Source organism: Austrofundulus limnaeus, unplaced genomic scaffold, assembly GCF_001266775.1.
Source record: "Austrofundulus limnaeus strain Quisiro unplaced genomic scaffold, Austrofundulus_limnaeus-1.0 Scaffold26, whole genome shotgun sequence".
In the NCBI taxonomy this organism is placed as follows: domain Eukaryota; kingdom Metazoa; phylum Chordata; class Actinopteri; order Cyprinodontiformes; family Rivulidae; genus Austrofundulus; species Austrofundulus limnaeus.
This window is the reverse complement of record NW_013952428.1, coordinates 2,543,894-2,562,492: the sequence shown is the minus strand read 5'-3', so window position 1 is coordinate 2,562,492 and position 18,599 is coordinate 2,543,894. Positions and strand designations below refer to the sequence as shown.

Sequence of the window (18,599 nt, the reverse complement as noted above, 5' to 3'; positions counted from 1 at the left end):
AAAAGACTTAAAAATATGTTAAAATTTGCATCTAAACACATCAACAAATGGTGTCCTGGCAATTGCATCTTGTATAAACATACTGAGTGCTGTTGGAGGGCCGTTCGTTTTGTTTTCCAAAATAAATTGCCACAGTTGGAAACAAAAGCGTTATTTCACCAATGATGGGTTATCCACTGACCCTTAGCGTGTTTTCACCACACAAGTCCGTGTCAGGGGTAATCTCTATTCTTTGGGCCGTGATCATGGGCATATACTCAAAACATTTACCAGACCAGGGACTAGAGAGCTGCGACAAAGACCCATGAGTGCTACAAAGGCACAGAGCAGACTGAGGCAGCTGCAGACAAACCTGGTAAACAACAATCCAGAGTATAACCTTTGTCAGGTAGAAATAAAACACACACTTTCACCCTGCTAGGTAACAGTGAACAATTTCCATTTCTTAAGCAGAAGCAGAACAGAAGACACGATGACACAGATAAAACACCTTGACGCTTGAAGCGACCTGGTTACAGGGTACATTTATATATACAGCAGAGTTATAAAAGCAGTATGGGAGATGTGTTTCTGATATTTGTTGAAGAGAACAAGGAGGAACATTAGGGAAGCATGAGTGTCAAAGTTGAAAAACGTTAGGCGAGAAGAAGAGCGGAAGAGAAAGATGTTAGAGGAAGAAAAAATAAAAATCTCATGCACTAAAGGAGAACACGCACTCACACCCCACAGTGGCAGAAGCGGAGTTGGCAGCAGTGGCAGAAGTGGTAGTAGTAAAGGCTACATGTGTAGGGCTAGAAACATTGGTTACATCGTGCTGTTGTTGGCTGGAGTTGGAGGCTTGCCGCCTTAGAGCCCCCTGAAAGGAAGTTCCACTCTGGAACGCACTCACTACATCCATCTGCAAAGAATCAGACAGCACGACAGAAGAAAGCCCAGAGGAAATCAAACAACACAGCCAGAGGAGAGAGAGAGAAAAAAAGAAGAGAAAAAAATAAAGAAAAGGCACCAGTAACCATAGAGAAAACGTCACTTTGTAATTGGACTTTGATACAGTCAAGAGAAGAGGAAAGAATGATCGGGTTCAAAGGCACTGATCGAATGGAGCTCTGACTCCAAAACCTGACCTCACTTTGACTCTTTTCTCTACAGCTGGACAAATGAAAGGTTTCTTCAGCCATTTAACTCTCACTGAACCTTCAGCTACTCTTTCCATCAAATCTAATCAAATAATTCTCGTCAGTACCTTGAAACTAGATGAGCTTACAGCAGAGGAAGACAATAAGCTCGCTTTAGCACAGAAGCAGAGCATAAAGATTAAAAGAAAAGGCTTTTATGTTTAGGGCACAAGACCATTTTTTAAGAATGTCACAAAGAAGAACCAGAACAGATTTTAAGCTGGAAGAGCAACAGAGAGTTAAAGGGTTTATGGCTTTTGATTCCCTTGGTGTTCATGTGCTAAACAGGAAACTCTGGGGCATGTTACCTGAGTTTGGATGCGGTTGAGACCTCGGAACCAGAGGATCTGGCCTCGGCGGAGCTCCCGCTCAGCATGGTCAATCTCGTCCATGTCTTCCAGCTCCTCCAGTTCTTCATCCGGGATCTCCTCCTTCTGGGTGCCATGGCCTGCCGTTTTCAGGAATTTTAAGCGACTGGTGGGTATTGAAGAGATAACCTGGAAGACAAGCGCACACATGAACAAAACTGACGAATAATTCAGGTTTTTTTCTTTAAATAGAAGATGCAATACATTTATCCACTCAGCTCTAATGTGCCGTTTCAACAACTGTTCTAAAATCTACACAATATTCAAAAACAGAAAACTATGTGATACATGTAAAGTAGAAGAGTAAGAGGAGGAATACATTTAAAGTTGTGGCTAATGAAAGCTTCCACGAACTGCAACTGAAACACATCAGCCTGTCCAGGTGAATGAATATTTCAAACAGAAGCTTGTCTCCATTACGAAGTGGAACACTAGAAATGCATCTTCAGGTGTCTGGAAACTTTTCATCATGTTTTCTTTTAACTCACAGTAAAACAAAGTCAAATTCTATTAAATTAAATCGCAGTTGCTTGAGACTTGTAGACCTAAACTGCAATAAATAAATCAATCAATAAATAATCAAAACGTGTCACACTTGTGTTGATTAAATGTGACCCATCACATCGAAACAAGGATTAAGTCCAAAAGTGGTATAAGGAGAAAAAGGCAAATAGTGTTTTGACAAGTAAAATGTTAACAAAAATAGCATTTTGTCAAAATATAATGAATAAAAACCTTATCAATGTATCAGTTGAATGAACTGTCTGAAATTTAATCATAAAACATAATTTTGAAGCACTTTTTTGAGCAGTAACAACAAAAAAATGATTTTGAGGAAAAACACCTTAAAATTTTAGATTTTCCCTGTGAGCTAGCAAAGTTTTGTTTATTTTTAGCTGTGAAATCTCAAAATTCAAATATAATTTGAGGTTTCCTCTTTATAAACACATCAAAAATTCATCATTAAAATGGCATAAAATAAGGATTCAAACCAAATATTTATGTATTATTGTAACCAACAAGACAAATTAAGTCATATATATGGATTTAATTATATCAGAATGATCCAGGTATCAAAATATAGCTTTTAAAGCCAAGAATCTGAAAATGTAATTAGGTCATTTTGACCAAATTTGAMTTAATCCTCATTTCGATATGATGGGTCACAAATCTAAATTAAATCATTGCAAATTAGGATGAACTTAGTTATGAATAATTTGGGAAGGACATTTTTTTTTACCCAAAAGAACCTTTAAAAAGTACAACAAAGTAAGAGGAACAAGGTTCTAGCTCAAGCCTAAATTATGCATCATGTCCCCAAAAAAGCCTCTGTGGGCCGCGTTTTGCGGTTCAGAAAAAAAAAAAACCTGCCCTGTCAAAATGTGGGGGCAACTGGCAGAAACATGTGAACCAATTCTGTCTAAGTTTTCAGAAAGAACCACTAATCTTAGTTTTAGTAATTGTGGTTTGTTTTACAAATGTCCTGAAACACTTTTTCCATCACAGCAGTAAAACGTATCAAACTGCCTCCGTCAAGTCAACACAGGGGGGCAGTACCATACCATGTTTCTGTGTCTCGCTAAATTAAAGGCAAAGGACAGCTGTTTTGTCATACCTGTCCCCATAGCAGAGAGCCAAAGCCTAGAAAAGTGCACCACAACCACTGGTCAATGGTCAGAGCCACRCAGCTGAAAGGTGTTCCTCCAAACTGCACTATAACTATCTAAAAGAAGAAAGAGAAATGAAATCATTGGAAATTAAATCTCTCTCAGAATTTGCTTTTGGTGCAAATAATTCACAACTGTATGCTTAAAAACCCAACAACAAAGAAAAGTCTTAAAACCTACCTGGACAACAAAGGTACCAAAAACTATACTGCAAAAGACAGGGTTGTTGAAAATGCCCTCAAAAACGTTTCGTTCTCCGTGGATCTTGCGGGCGTTGATCTCGTTGAAGAGCTGCATCATTACAAAGGTATTAAAAACTATTGTGTAGTGTTCAGACGGTGGGGCGTGGAGTGGTGCGTTCCTGCCGCTGTCGATGTCAAACAGCCTCTCTCCTGCGGAAAGACAGGTGATGGACAGATTTTCATTAAACACACAACATACGCCAACAAACAAAATGAATGCGATCAAAAGGAACGTGCAATGTACTTAAAGAGTGAGTTCTTTAGATAAATGAAAAGTTTCCTACCAGCAAAAAGCAGAGTAAAGGTGATGATTAGCTGGTACACGCCATGACCCAGAATATTCTTCATCATGGTGCGGGATATAAGAGGCTTGTTACGGCCATAAGGCTTCCTCAGCAGCAGGGATTCTGTGGGGGGCTCTGTTGCCAAAGCTAATGAAGCAAATGTGTCCATAATAAGGTTGACCCATAACATCTGAACTGCTTTCAGTGGAGAGTCCTGGCAGCAGAGAACGTCACACAAAAAGCACATTTTAAATATTAAGCAAATTAATTTCATCTAGTACAAATATTCTAACTGAAATGAAACCAACTGTATGTGGGAACTCTAATGTCACTGCACAAATGAGCTGTGAAAAACATTCTGATGCCACTTTCCTTTCAGTACAAAAACGTCTTATGGCTTAATTAGGGCAAAAATGTCCATGTACTATTATTAATGATGAAAAATATAGTTTTGACCAGTCCAACTCAACTTGTTAGTTGGAGAGAAATGAGTCGGTTTTTCTGCTCACCTGTGTGATGCAGGCTCCTGTAAACGCTACAATGACAGCCACCACATTGACCGTTAGCTGAAACTGCAGGAACTTGGAGATGCTGTCGTAAACATTTCGTCCCCACATGACTGCTTTGACGATGCTGGAGAAGTTGTCATCCGTCAGAATGATGTCAGATGCTTCTTTGGCAACATCAGTCCCAGCAATACCCTAAAAAGTTAACAATCCTGATTAAACTGCTGTGATCCAGTTAAATTCAGTATGAATTTCTTTTCCAGCTGAACTTTCAGTTTAAGATGATACTCTAAATTATATGGAATATTAAAACAAAAAAGAAGATTCTAGTCTCAAAGAAATTAAACAGAAAACCCACCATGGCAAAGCCAACATCGGCTTTCTTCAAGGCAGGACCATCATTTGTACCATCTCCTGTCACTGCGACCACTTGTCTCTGTTCAGCTACTGTGCTGTCAATAATACCTAAAACAAAACAAAAAGCATTCATTTTTTACAGTTTACAACAATATACCTTAATTTTTAGGTTTTACTTAAAACCATTAAAACATAACTACCTTTAACTAAAGTGTGTTTGTCTGTGGGAGACGATCGAGCCAGTACTCGTAGTTTGGGCCAAATCTTGTCAATGCGTTCTTGCTCGATCTACAAGTACAGTACAGTATACAGAATTCAAATAGGCAATCCTTCACTGTCTAAAGTTGAATTTTTACTGCGGCCCACCTCTCCTTTTTCATTGCGAATCCTGCGATTGAACTCTTTTCCTTCCAGGCAGATGAAATCGTCTCCAGGCTGCAGAATGCCACACTTGGTGGCGATGGCGCGAGCTGTGTTAATGTTATCTCCTGTCACCATCCGCACTGTGATCCCAGCATGCTGGCATTTCCTGATGGCATCTGGGACCTGAAGGAATCACAGGAGGAAAATGCTATTTTTGTTTCCGATTCAGGATTTTAAGGACTAAAAAAAAAAACATTTTTACAAAAAAAAAAGTTCTACGTAGTTGTCATTTAAAATGACTAATGTAACTCCTACTGTTACATTAGCTTATTTTAAACTGAATGATTCACCAGCAAGCTTTAAGTACAGCAAGAATTTGCAGACCTCTAAACTAATCAAGTGACAGTTAATCAACAACAATCAACTTCGTGTTCACACAATATTGTCTTTGTCACACTCTGAGCACTTCCTCATTGGCCAAACGCACTTTTATACTATGATGTGAAGCTATAATAAAAACAGCCAGCAGTGCATCACCCAGYGTTCTTGTTTTGCTTTAAAAGCTTCCCTGATGAGTGAAGGAAGCCCAGCTTTGCGCTGCCTGCACTCCTTGTAGGRCGTGCTTAAAAATAACACTGGTTAACCTCTTCAGCCACCTATCCAAAAATAATATGAAGATGAGGGACCATGTGCCACCATTTCACCAGCTTCTGAAACTGACAATTTAACATTCACATCTAGATCCCCCAGTGCCTGACCGGCTGTGCAGAGATAAGAAGGAAGACAAGATGATTATTTTTTATCACTTTTCATGTGAACTGACTGTTTCCACGAACGCTTTTTTTTTTTGGACAACTAGATGTTCTATTAATTCTCCCATGTCACCATTTCACCTTCAAATATTAAGCAACTACTTTAGCACAATCAGACACTAGGCAGTCAATGCTCTGACATGCTGGCAGCATAACTGATCTATTGTTTTATAAGTTGTGGAGCTGAAACACTTGAAATTATCCAACGCTTTCAGGGTTTATCACACTAGATGTTTTATCTTTAGTGTATGATGTTGAATTCTCAACTGGTTTTCTCATTTTCTTGAGAAACTCCCTACCTCTGGTCTAACAGGGTCCTCAATGCCCACCACACAGATGCAGGTCAATCCAGTTAGGATATCATTTTCGTTGTCCCAGTCAGGTTCACCGTCAGAGGCAGGAAAGTCTCTGTACGCAAGGCAGATGGTCCTCAGGCCCTCCGAGGCCATGGGTTCAATCACTTTCTTCACCATGTCCTCTCGGTCCCGGGGGCGGAACACCTTTGGCTCGCCGTTTGCTGTGAGGATTTTATAGCACCTGGGGAAAGTGAAGGGCATGTTTAAAAAAACGTAATAAAGAAGGCAACTATGAGCATCAAGTTCAGACACGTGGCATATACTGTAGGTACAAACTTAAAGCATAAACACTAATTTAGATTAAATAAGGTGAGGAAGTAAAAAAACAAAGCTCTTCAATGGCGTGTTTCAGTAATAAGTAGTAACACTAAGCCCTCTGTGGGTTAAAAAGAAGCCTGCTTGGTTAAGAGGCTTACAGAGCTGTTACCGGCTCATTTTCTCAGCGCCTGTTTTTAAGTCTCAACGTAAGGGGCTTGGGTGGGATGCACTTGAACTTCTTAGCTGCTTAAGCTATTACCCATATCATTTACTGCAAAGTCTGGCCRACAGGAGCAAATACCAAATATATAAATAAATAAATAAATAGATCTACAAACACAAAAAGATGAAAAGAGTTCGTACTTTTTTAAGAGAATTTCAGAGGCTCCTTTGCTGAACATACGATAGCTGCCGTCAGCCATCTTCAACACAGTGCTCATAGATTTGCGGACCGAGTTGAAGGTGTAGACTTTGTACAGTTTTTCCTCTGTGATTTCACTGCGAATAGCCTGGTAGTCACGTCTCAAGTCAACAGCAAAGCCAAGCAAGGCACATTCGGTTTTGTTACCCACTTGATTAGGCAGCCCCCCTTCTTTTTCTGGAGGCTGGAGAGGAAAGAAAAATAGCAGAGAGAGGCCAGCAAGTTAAGTAACTAAAAGAAACTTGTGAATTTTACAAGAAGGCTTTTTTTTCTTCCTTCATACCATAATCTTAGTAGTGTAGGCGCAGTTAACTGCAATGCCCAGAATCAGGATGTCTAACGTGGAGGAGGGGATGTTTTCCGGTTCAGGGACCTTCTTGTAGTGCTTTTCAGCAACGAAGGCCTGTACCACAGTCATGCGATTCATGGTGAGAGTGCCAGTCTTGTCAGAGCAGATAGCTGTAGCATTGCCCATAGTCTCGCAGGCATCCAAGTGACGCACGAGGTTGTTATCGTTCATCATTTTCTGCAGAAGGATAAAAATGCCTTTTGATCACACTGGAAAATTCAACTATATATTATTTGAGTTTAACGCCGTTTAAAAAAAATGTGTGCTGGGACAGGACAGAACAACAAAGGGGATCATTGCATGGCTTAAGCACATCAGTTAGTCACATCTTAACAGCCTGGCATGTTAATTTTAATAAGCATAAATAGTAAGTTGGTCAGCCATGGCACAGATCATTTGACAGGCTTTAGCAGACTTTACCTTGACCGAGTATGCCAGGGAGATTGTTACAGCAAGTGGCAAGCCTTCAGGAACAGCTACCACAAGAACAGTGACGCCAATGATGAAGAATTTCACAAAGAACTGAATGTAAACTGGTGTGCAGTCTTGGATCCAGGGCAAATTCTGGACCCAGAAGGTGTCTATTACAAACCGCACCACCAAGATGATAACAGTGATGGCCGACATGACCAGTCCTGGAAAAATTAGGAGATAAGGAAAAATGAAAGGTGTCAAATTACACACATCAAGCTTAACATTTGTTTATCCACAAAGTACAATCAAACTATTTTAGACGGAATCTATTTGAATAAAAGTTGGAAAAGCACATAAAACCACAGTGATTGTGAGGATTTAACACTACAATCACAGAAAAAAGTGAGGTTTACAGTATTAATTCATGCTAGAAACAAGTGTATTTTTCTGACTCACCCGCTTTGCCAATTTGTACTGCTAGTTTGGTCAGTTTGCCTTGGAGAACAGATTTTTCTTTCTTTGGCAGGTTTGTCTTCTTCTTCTCCTCTGCCTCTGCTCCCTCATCGCTGTTCAAAGGTTGCATTTCCATTGCAGCTCCATCCTGTGCTTTAGCTGCAAAAAAAGAGAAGGCAAATATAGAACATGAAATACTGTAATGAACTGAACTTTTTACCTCAAAAATGTCATTTTAAAACAAAACATGGCAAAGTGTGTCATTTACAGTGAACATGATCAAAGTTTTGATCTAGTGCAAAACAAAATAGGGAGGCATTAGGTAAATATATAGACCACAATGGTAATGCATCAGAACAGGAAACAGCAGAATATAAATGACAAAATAAAAACAAGGAACAAACTGTACTCAATGTCTGTTATTATTTACAAGTGGAAAAAAAGAAAACCTGGGTTAAAGTGGGCTAAAATGCAGCAGGCATGTATTGTGTTTGATTGATTGTGCTGCATAAATTATTTATCTTCAGTGAAAAGGGAACTGGAACATTCATTTCTTGCAGGGTTAATAAAACAAAAATGACGTACTGGAAAAAAAAAAACAAGCAAGTTTTAAAATGTATAACGCGGAGTTGCAAGTCAGGTAAAAAGAACAGAGGAAATGCCAATCACTAATGGCAATAAATACAAACAAAAGGGGATTTTAAAACTCAGGAAAATATTTCTCATTCCATAAATCCAAAAATAGATTTGGTAACAACATTATTTCCCAATATACCAATGCATTTCACCTATAATAGGTTTCCAAAATCTATAACCTGGTTAATAAAAAAGTAACCCATTTGATAGAAGTATTTTTTTACTACACAATGTTCAGTAACATGGCATTGTGTTATGGATGCAATAGAAGTACTGGCCTAGTGAAACTGCTGTGGACTGCAGCTTCCTCTGCACTTACACAGTTGCTGTAATCTCAGTCTAAAGGATTACTGTTGATTCCAGGCAGGCAGAGGGAATCTGTGCACCAGGGACCAGCGCCAGGGTTGTGGTTACAGACTGAAGCACCACTGATCATAAAATACCAGCTGGATTGTAAGTCTGGATAGCTGGCTGAATTAGCATTAAACAGCCTCATTAGGAGCGCCATCAGTTTGAACCAGCACCTGTGCATGTCTTAAGAGTTGGACTGAATAGTTTCACTTGGGACAACAGAAAAATCAAATCATGGGGACCTGAGAGTGAGTCAAAAGCGAGATGGGTGGGAAAGCAGATGTTGTGGCCTCAAAATTGTTGCATGGCTTTAATCTCCTCATCACTAATCGCTATAACTGGATTCAATAGCACCTGCTGCTCAAAGCACAATGTGCCAGGCAAGGACGAGAAAAAAAGGAAAGAGACGGGAGGGCCACACAGTACTCTGGATAGCTAAGAACTCAAACCAAGAATAAACTTATTTAGGGACACAAATAAGTACTTCAACAACAACTTGATAAGAACTGATAACTGATAGTGGGACTGATAGATTCTCAAAAATAGTGAGTTGTGAATAAAATATYAATAAAGCTAAATGCTAATAGCTAAAGGCACTGTAGTTCATCCGTTATCTTAACCCGCTTCTTCCTTTCAGGGTCACGGAGGTCACTGTGTGAGGGGCAGGGTGAACCCTGGACGGGTTGCAAGTCCGTGGTTACCACAGCAAATTCTATATGGTTGTGTTTCAACATGTTGGAATTAGCTTACCTTTTTTACGATTTTCCACAGATCCATCTTGCTTTTTGTCTACAGACACATAAAAACAATTAGTTAATCATAAGAACAAAATAAAACAATATCTTGTACATAAGCTATGAACTCCACTTCTAAGACTTCTAAGGTTTAGCATTAATGAATCTTACTTTAAAGCCCTTTACATGAGATTTTTTTAATAACCAAAAAACGTATCGTATCTGTTAAAAGCTTTAGCAAAAGCCAAAGGAAGGCAATACCATACAGCTTTCTGAAAACATGTCATGTGAAATTGACAAGCTGATGCACATTGTCATTGACAGCTTGTCTAAATAAAGCTGATGTGTTTTTTCCAAACACGATTCAATTTACTGAACAGTGTTGTACTAGTACTGGAAAAAATTATTAGGTTGAAGAAATTTATTGGGGTTTGTTTACTACTGACTTTTAAAAGCACCACACATTCTGTAGTCTTTCCTTGGGTGAATAATTATATCTTTATTGTGCGATTATTTTTGTGATTACATTGATGATTTTATGTACAGACTGGTCTGAGTGGATATCAAAGATGGTTACACAGAACCAGAGGTACATACAGGTAAGATATATGCCTGAACACACTTTCAACACTTAATTGAACTGTTGTTTTAACACTAGAACAGGAAAAATGTACGAGAACTGGATTTCAGCCATAGGCTGGCCAGTATGAATGATGCAATGACAATAGGCAGAGTCAGGCCCTGAAGAAGGTTTTAAAGTATCATTGTTTCYCAAAATCTGGGCTGAATGCACGGGAAGCGCATTAAACGTGGTTCAGACCAGAGCTGTGGTGTGGTTGTATAACTCTTTTCACATTCAAACATTGGTGTATTTTCTATCTGGTTACAAACACGTATTAAGGTAAACGAACAATGCAAATTTTCTTTCAAGGTGCTCATTTGTGAGGATTTAAATGCCCTGATAGTAACAGCACAGTTAGACACTCAAGAATGTGATCTTTAACTTCATCCAAAGAAATGCTTTAACTGCCTTCACTTGAGCAGAGGCACACAAAGCTAGGTATTGACAGAGCTACAATGTTCTTAAAACACAGCATGCCAAACTGTGTAGAACAAGATGGATGAAAGCAGCTGAATATGAGGACATTCAGACACGACAAAAGTTTCAGCTGTGGTTGGAAAAACTACTAAAATTATTGCCTCTACACTTTGCAAATAAAGAAAAAAAAACCTCTAAGTGCCACTTCAAAATAATGAAGAGATTACTAAAAAAACAAGAATTGCTGTTAAATTAATTCATTTAGAGAGCTTTAATTTTATTTGTAATGTGGATGAAAATATGTCCACCTGTAACCATCTATTTGCATGATGGGTGTAAAGGCTGAAAAATTAGAAAGCAAGTTTAAAAAAATAAAAGCACACACACTCACTTTTTCTCTGTTTTTTCTTCTCCTCTTTTTCCTTTTTCTTTTCCTCTTCGTCGTCGTCATCATCTTCGCCACTCCCAAGTAAAGTGAATATAATTCCAGTTTGAGAGTTGACACCCACAGCAGTGACCACCATTTTCCCTGAGCCTTCCATTACATGGGTGCCTTTAAGGAAAAAAAGGGGGATGAAATAAAACATCAATAAAAGAATAAAGTGTTAAAACAGCTCCTAGTTAAATGGCGTACCACATTTCACTGTTTCCAACTTAGACTGAAATTCTGTACTGTCACTTTAACAAACGTTGCCCTTGATTAATTGCTATTTTATTTTAGATGACATTGTTAAGCTAGATTCTTTAATTTAAAAAGGTAGTTTAGCCAGGCTTTAAAGTGGCGTGTTAAGCTACACATGAAGGGCGAGGACAAAACAGCAAGTTCTCAGACAGAAGCAATAAAYACAAATAATCGTGCAGTAAAAGGAAAAAAAGAAACAGCCACTAATGCATAGACCCACCAAACCTTTAATCAACAGTCTTTAATCAAAGGCCTATTTTTATTTTTGGCTATTTAATRCAAGAGAGAGGATGAGAGGCAATGAGAGGTTGCAGCTCAAGCTCTCCATTCCACTCAAGACAAATCTTGACAATTTATAAAAATAAAAAAATAAAGGAAAAAAGAAGCATTACAGTATGAGAGAAAGCAAGACCATAAAAACCATTTTATTTTTACTGTGCTAGTCAGAAGATACTTTTCTTACTTTTGTTACAAAAGATACAGCCTGTGCTCAAAAAGTACTTCTAGAAAGTTGAATACGCACAAGGTGTGCCAAAAGAGAGCCAGATGAACTACACAAGAGAGCTTTTTACTTTAGAGAGAGAGAACTAAGTGAGTAAAAACACTTTTATTTTGGAGAACAAAAACTTGATGAAAAACTCAAAGAAAGCTGAACACTCTTACTCGTCCATTAGAAGCGCCACTGCTGATAACCACTTACACTGAGCAACAGGAGAGCAATACCAATTCACTTTATTTAAAGCAGCTATCTTAGCTGAACATGCACTACCTGGCAACAAAAGGTTCAAACATAGTGTATTGGAACATCTTTTACTTTGACTACAGCAGGCATTTGTTAAATCATTGAATTAATAAGTGTCCCAGTAATCACTGCAGTGAGAAGTTTTACATGTACTAAAGAAGACTTAATGCAGCTCTCCCATCATATTACAGCGGCTCTGCCGGCTTCACCTCAGTCATCATCTAGGATAAATTATTCCAAATCTAACAAAGTTAGAAGCTGAACTTATTAGTGTTCATTCCATCTGTGAAAAACATGTTTCATACTAACCTAACCACTCCTTTACAATAAATCCTGCTATCGTTACCCTGAATTATATCCACGCTATCAGAYCAAGAAATAAAAATCATCCGCCTTCATCTCACCCTATCCCTAACTTTCTTCTGTTCCACCAACCCTCTGCATAYCCTCCTTCACTGCATCCATGAGTGTTCTGTGGTAGTCACTGACTGAATTAAAAAACACCAAACCTGAATAAAAAGAAGCTCCAAAATGGTGTGTAAAATGTTGACATCATATTAAAATAATCCAATCATGGCAGGTGTTAGTGTCAAAGTATTGCAGATTATCCTATTACAAAAATAAAATAAATTGAGGCTTAACGTTACCTGATAACAGCATTGGATCTTTTTCTAGTGTTTTCTTGACATGGTCRGACTCCCCTGTGAGCGAGCTCTCATCAATTTTTAGATCATTCCCTTGTATAAGAACTCCATCAGCAGGTAAGAGGTCACCTAAAACACACAAACACATCAAGTAATTATTGTTATTAGAGTAATATTTACTATTCTTTTATATCCTTTTTATTTATTTTGACTAAGACAACAAAATCTTTAAAAGGCGTCTGTTCTAGCTTTATCTATAAAACAAACATTCATTTAAAGTTATGCCCGGAACGCAAATGCTATTTTCTTCTTACCGTATTTTATTTGTGCTACGTCGCCAACCACAATCTCAGCCACGGGAATTTGAATAACTTGTCCTCCACGGACAACACTAAATTTCTGTTCCTGCTCAATGCGGCTCTGGAGGCCCCTAAACTGCTTCTCTTTACTCCAGTCATTGAATGCCGTCACCAGCACGACACAGATGACCGACAGAAGAATGGCGGCACCCTCGATCCAGCCTGCTTCTGACTCGTTTTCATCCTCCACGCCACCAGCAGCTTTTCCACAATCTACACAGGAACAGAGTTTCAGTAAGACTTGATGTAAAAATCACTGACAAATGTCTCAAAGTTTTCTGAAGTTTGCAGACACCATAAAACACTTTGACAAAGACTTAGAACAGTGTACTAAATGTAAAAGGAAAAACCTTCAAAGGATGATAGAATTTATATATAAATGTGCATATGTTGTTTCTTACGGTCTCTTTCAGCATCTGGTGGTTTATAAAAAGAAAGGCCTAGTGAAATGAYGGCTGCCACTTCAAGGATAATTAGTGTGACATCCTGTAGTGCTTCCCACACTAACTGTAAGAAGGTTTTGGGTTTTTTGGGTGGGATAAAATTTTGTCCAAACACTGTTTTCCGCTTCTCAATGTCCCCTGGCTGTCCACTTAGACCTGTAAGAGAAAAAGGATAGGAACAAAAAGATTTTTATTCCTACAATCTTTATTAGTAATGGGATGACACGCCAAATCATTACAAACAATAAAATAGTCTAAACTTGGATGAGTTACTGCAGTTAACAGGGTAAAAATCAGTGAGCTGTACTCCTCAGCCTTATTTCTAACAAGAATGAGCATTTGTGACAGAGACARCATTTGACGACAATGACATTCGTTCTGTGGGGCTCGTGAACCATTTTCACCTCTTTCAGGCAAAACAGAAAAAAAACAGAGGTCCAGAAAGGTCAGATGGAATCCCACAAACTGGTTTTTCAATGAAACAACCAAGTGACTAAAGGTTGAATCAGATTTAGACACACAGGTGCTTTTGTGAGCGGCAGTTCCATTGCAGCCTCAACCTCTGACACATTAAATGTCTGCTTGGCCCAAGAACCATTCATTGTTGTGCTCGGAAAGCTTTCTGGAACAACTCATTCAAAAGCCTCCACATTGAAATTATATATTCAAAAGTGGCTGCACACATTTGATGATAGATGACAGGTTTTTAGTCCTATTCATGCTGACTGTGTGTGGGTGCATGTACAGACTGGATGGAGGTCTCTGTGTGTGAGAGGGTGGAAGAGAGGAGGTGGAGTAAAATTGGGACCATAGGAGGAGTGACTATGAAACTGCTACTGACAGGCAGATGGGGGTGGGCTGGGGTTGGAGATGATTGCCGATTTGACGGAGACTACGAAAGAGTTGGGACATGACAGAAACGTGCACAAAACACAACTGTGTCGGACAAAAGACTGGACAGACTCACAGAGTGGAAATGAAATTGCAAATAAATACATGAGACTAAGTTTGGATAAACAATCTGCAATTTACCACTCATCTGTGGGGAAAAAAAACTAGTCATTTTCTACAGTTTGTAAAGAAATGCCAAAAACAGACCAAGTCTCTTACAAAGACAACATGTGAAGATGCTTTAAACTGTTCCTAATTAAAAACAAAGTAGTAAAAATAATTAAATAAAAATGCAGCACAGACCAAAATAATTAGCATTGATTTGTGGAGAAAGAATCTTTCAACTGTTCATATTTTTGTTCAGGGTTTTCTGACAGGCCTGAAAACATGACTTTATCAGTACCAAGCCTCATGACTTCATCTCTTACAGCCTAATTTATAAAGCTAAAGTGCACCACATCTCTCAAACAATGCTGTACAACCGTAGGTCACATATCTCACTAGCTAAACCACTTCAGTCAGGCAAATGCAGATTTTTTTGATTGCAAAACAGCAAAACAGCATTTTTAAATTTAAAGACTTTAAGACATAGTAGTTTATTTTGAAAAGCTTGTACAAGTGTTGATGTTATGCATGCATACAGTATATTGAACAACTGCGAATACACTGAGAGCCACAAAGACTGGCTTCTGCAATGATCATTTTGCAGCAATCAGTGTGCAAAGTTTTGCAAGAGCTGAATTGCTGTAAGTTGTAAAACAAGGCTGACAAGGCCCACTGGTAATTTATTACCAGTGGGATCTGCTCAACAATAACTGAAGGTATTTAATTTTGTTATAAACCCCAAATCTTTTAATTGACAAACATTTTTATGCCTAATGATTAATATATGGTCTCTCAAATCCTAAATATTTCAACATATAAAATAATTAGTTCACTCAAGGTTATTTCCAAACGCAAATATTTAAGTCCTATCAATGGCACAATCTATGTCAGCATTTTTCCAAGTCTGGTCTTTGAAGCTCTGTCCAGCACATTTTAGACACTTCTGTGTCAAACATTAAATAGATTGCGTTTTCTAATAATCTTGTAATCCTGTTCTGAATCTCGATATCGATTTAAACTAGGTGCACAGAAGCAAAAACAAACTCTAATACTTGCAAAATAGTTATTTAAAATTTTTGCTCTGAGATCAAGAATCTATACAGCCATCCAAACTACCCATGAAATCAGGACATATTCTTCAACATAAATGTGGGTGGTAGTAAGTGATTTATTCAATCTAGAAAACTGTAATATTGCATCAAAAATGAGCAGTGATTTGAGTTTTTCCCCAAGTATGTCATACAGCTTGAGCTAATATATAACATTCTTTTAAGAGTTAAACTTATCACATAAGCCAAGGTTTGAAAATGGACCTACTGGTACAAAGGATGCTGTAYGCTCTTACACTGATCTAAATTAATTTATGTCCACAACAGAAGAATGGGTTCTGCATGCCCGTCACTTGTGCAAAACCAGCATTAAAACAAGTTCAGCATGGGTGCTGGGGTCTGTAACATCTCAACATRTAAACATACACCCACAGCCATATTTGTTAGTTAGATGAAAATTGTTTTATATGTGTATATGTGACTAAAAGCTCCTAAGTTTCAACAAATTGTCTTCAGCATGCTAACAGACCATTACACTGCTTCCAGCAACAATTAAAACACACTGAAAGAACTCACAGCACACATTCAGCTCTTAAACAAGCTCAAACTGTCAAAACTCCCTCCTTGTCCTAGGGACATTGTGAACCTGCACCTGCTGCTGCTCGTCTCCTCCTCCCCCCCATGTCAGCACTTTCCTCTCCCAGCTTTACAGAGAGATCCTGCATTTGAGTTTGCAGATAGAAAGACTAGCTACTTCCTTATCCTTTTTTGTCAACCAGCCACTACAGCCAACTTGGATGCACTTTACCCTACGTGTAGACCTCTCTTGCTCTGAGCCCAATGCCAGCAGCAAATTCCTGCTGCATCCTATGTGAAAGAAGAATAATAATAGATCTAACGTTTGACCTGGAGGGACATTAGCATGTTTTTGCCTTTTTTGTACTTCTGAGTAAACTGCTAATTCCCATGATGCCACTAAAACTTAAAATAAATCTGAATCATGCGTTACATGTTTTATTGAAATATAACCAATGGTAACAGTTTCTAAAGGAGGGTAAAAGAGGGATGACTCACCAGCACATGAAAAAAAACACTGGGAGGTTTAGCTGCCTGTTGCTGCTCCCTGGCTGTCTCTCACCGTCTCCTTTAATTCTGTTTGCCTCTAATGAAAACATGCTGACAGCTAATACCCTGTTTAATTTTACACCACATTCTCCCTTTGAATTAGAGTAATAAATACAAGTGACAGGGCGATCAAGGTGTTACCTCTCCATTGAATGCAAAACAAACAAAAAAAAATGTTCTGGCCTTGGCTCCTTATCATTTTAGCACTCAAGTCTAGCACCTAATTATCAATTTCCTTTGGATGCTTGTTCCCGTTTGACCTTACAAGTAACCGTCCTTTTAATCCTCCATTATTACCTTGCATATGGATGAGTTAAAATAATAATGATTATGTTTGATCCTCATCAGAATCCTACATTAGACAGAAGAACAGATATTCTAATGTGATAATTGTGTGTCAAGTTGTAGCATTATATTTGAGACCAAACAATTAGCTACACTGGGAGCAAAAATTTAATTAATTTAATTTGTGCAATTTCCTTTTATTTTTGTTTAACTCAAACACCAAAGTTACAGAGCTTGATTAGTATMGTACTAACAGTGTGTCAATAAAGAGGTTGGGATAAGAGAATCAGCTAAGTGACATTATCACTGATCAAAACTTTATTCAAATGCACCACCACATATTTGCCACATAAATAATTATTTTGGCAGTTCAAAAGTTCACTTTGACCCCAAGTTGGGCCTTAGTACAATAACAAACAGAACATATATATGCAACAAGTACACATTAGCCGTGTTTCCATCCAATTTTAATTCGAATTTTGAGCGAATTTTTAAAATTTCACAAAAAAGAAAGAACGAATAAATGCGAATCAGACGTGTTTCCATAAACTGGCTTGAAGCAAATCAGTTACGTCAGACGCACGTGTGTAGTAAACAGGAAGTAAAAGTCACATCTCAGGACCATAGAGAGAAGTTATCAGGAACGTGTTGCTACTATCGGGAAAGTTGTAATTATTCTGTCATCAACTAGTTTGGGCGATTTTACATGTGGTTGGGAGACGTGGAGGAAGTAATGCAATTCTTTTCACATTACGGGATTAACTGAGAATACGCCGACAGCGGAATGAGGGTCCAGCTGCAGTTGCGGCAGCAGTCGCTCTGGTACCGGGACCGGTTTCGGACAGACAGCAGGAACAGCTGATCAACATGAGGTAAATGTTCGCTACGTCAGACCTGATTCGAAAAATGTGTTTCCATCTCTCTTTTTGCGCATTAACTCTTTCGAAAAACCCAAAAACCACCTAAAGCGAGCGTATAAACTTTAATGCGAATTAGAGGAAGTTTCTTCGAATCAAGCCATTTCAATTCACCTTTTCTGATGCGATACTTCAAAATGTGCATTAAAAAACCTTGATGGAAACACTGCTATAGGTTCTGCTTTTAACAGACTAACAAGCAAATTTTAGGTCAGCAATCTGATAGAAGTCGCCCAGTCAGTGTTTATCTTTAGAAATCACAAAAGCCAATAGTTGATCTATAGAACAAAATTCTTAGCATTTGGCTGATATATGACAATTTTTTATTTATACTATTTATTTAATCTTTGGAAAAAAATGCTGTGAACTGGTGGATTGGTTTATGTGCTACTGATACTTTAAGGTTTCCCATGAGTTCCAAGAGTAAATTTATTTATACTTTTATTCAAAAAGTAATATTTCCTAAATAAGTTAGCATAACAACTTTTTAACTTCTGCCAATGTTTTACTGAAAAAAGCAGCCCTGCAGTAAAAAGACAGCCCCATGATAATGCCTGCTTTTTAATCAGCTT

At 38.3% G+C, this 18,599-nt stretch overlaps 1 protein-coding gene across 6 annotated transcripts in view; it reads right to left on the bottom strand.

The window, feature by feature from the left end:
• The window catches only part of atp2b1a (ATPase plasma membrane Ca2+ transporting 1a), a 61,348-nt gene that overhangs the window by 4,660 nt on the left and 38,089 nt on the right, over nucleotides 1-18,599 (bottom strand). For 5 of the 6 annotated variants that reach the window (XM_014004792.1, XM_014004790.1, XM_014004788.1 and 2 more), the window contains 18 exons: nucleotides 13,614-13,811; nucleotides 13,168-13,425; nucleotides 12,857-12,982; nucleotides 11,177-11,338; nucleotides 9,763-9,801; nucleotides 8,029-8,184; nucleotides 7,579-7,793; nucleotides 7,093-7,335; nucleotides 6,752-6,993; nucleotides 6,074-6,311; nucleotides 4,966-5,145; nucleotides 4,800-4,887; nucleotides 4,601-4,707; nucleotides 4,246-4,437; nucleotides 3,737-3,950; nucleotides 3,391-3,602; nucleotides 3,159-3,266; nucleotides 1,484-1,672 (listed from right to left, as the gene is read on the bottom strand). In XM_014004792.1, coding sequence (XP_013860246.1) covers nucleotides 1,484-1,672; nucleotides 3,159-3,266; nucleotides 3,391-3,602; nucleotides 3,737-3,950; nucleotides 4,246-4,437; nucleotides 4,601-4,707; nucleotides 4,800-4,887; nucleotides 4,966-5,145; nucleotides 6,074-6,311; nucleotides 6,752-6,993; nucleotides 7,093-7,335; nucleotides 7,579-7,793; nucleotides 8,029-8,184; nucleotides 9,763-9,801; nucleotides 11,177-11,338; nucleotides 12,857-12,982; nucleotides 13,168-13,425; nucleotides 13,614-13,811 — 3,167 coding nt within the window. Of the gene's footprint in view, nucleotides 1-781; nucleotides 899-1,483; nucleotides 1,673-3,158; nucleotides 3,267-3,390; nucleotides 3,603-3,736; nucleotides 3,951-4,245; nucleotides 4,438-4,600; nucleotides 4,708-4,799; nucleotides 4,888-4,965; nucleotides 5,146-6,073; nucleotides 6,312-6,751; nucleotides 6,994-7,092; nucleotides 7,336-7,578; nucleotides 7,794-8,028; nucleotides 8,185-9,762; nucleotides 9,802-11,176; nucleotides 11,339-12,856; nucleotides 12,983-13,167; nucleotides 13,426-13,613; nucleotides 13,812-18,599 lie in introns of all 6 variants that reach the window. The other variant, XM_014004793.1, reaches the window with a different exon arrangement.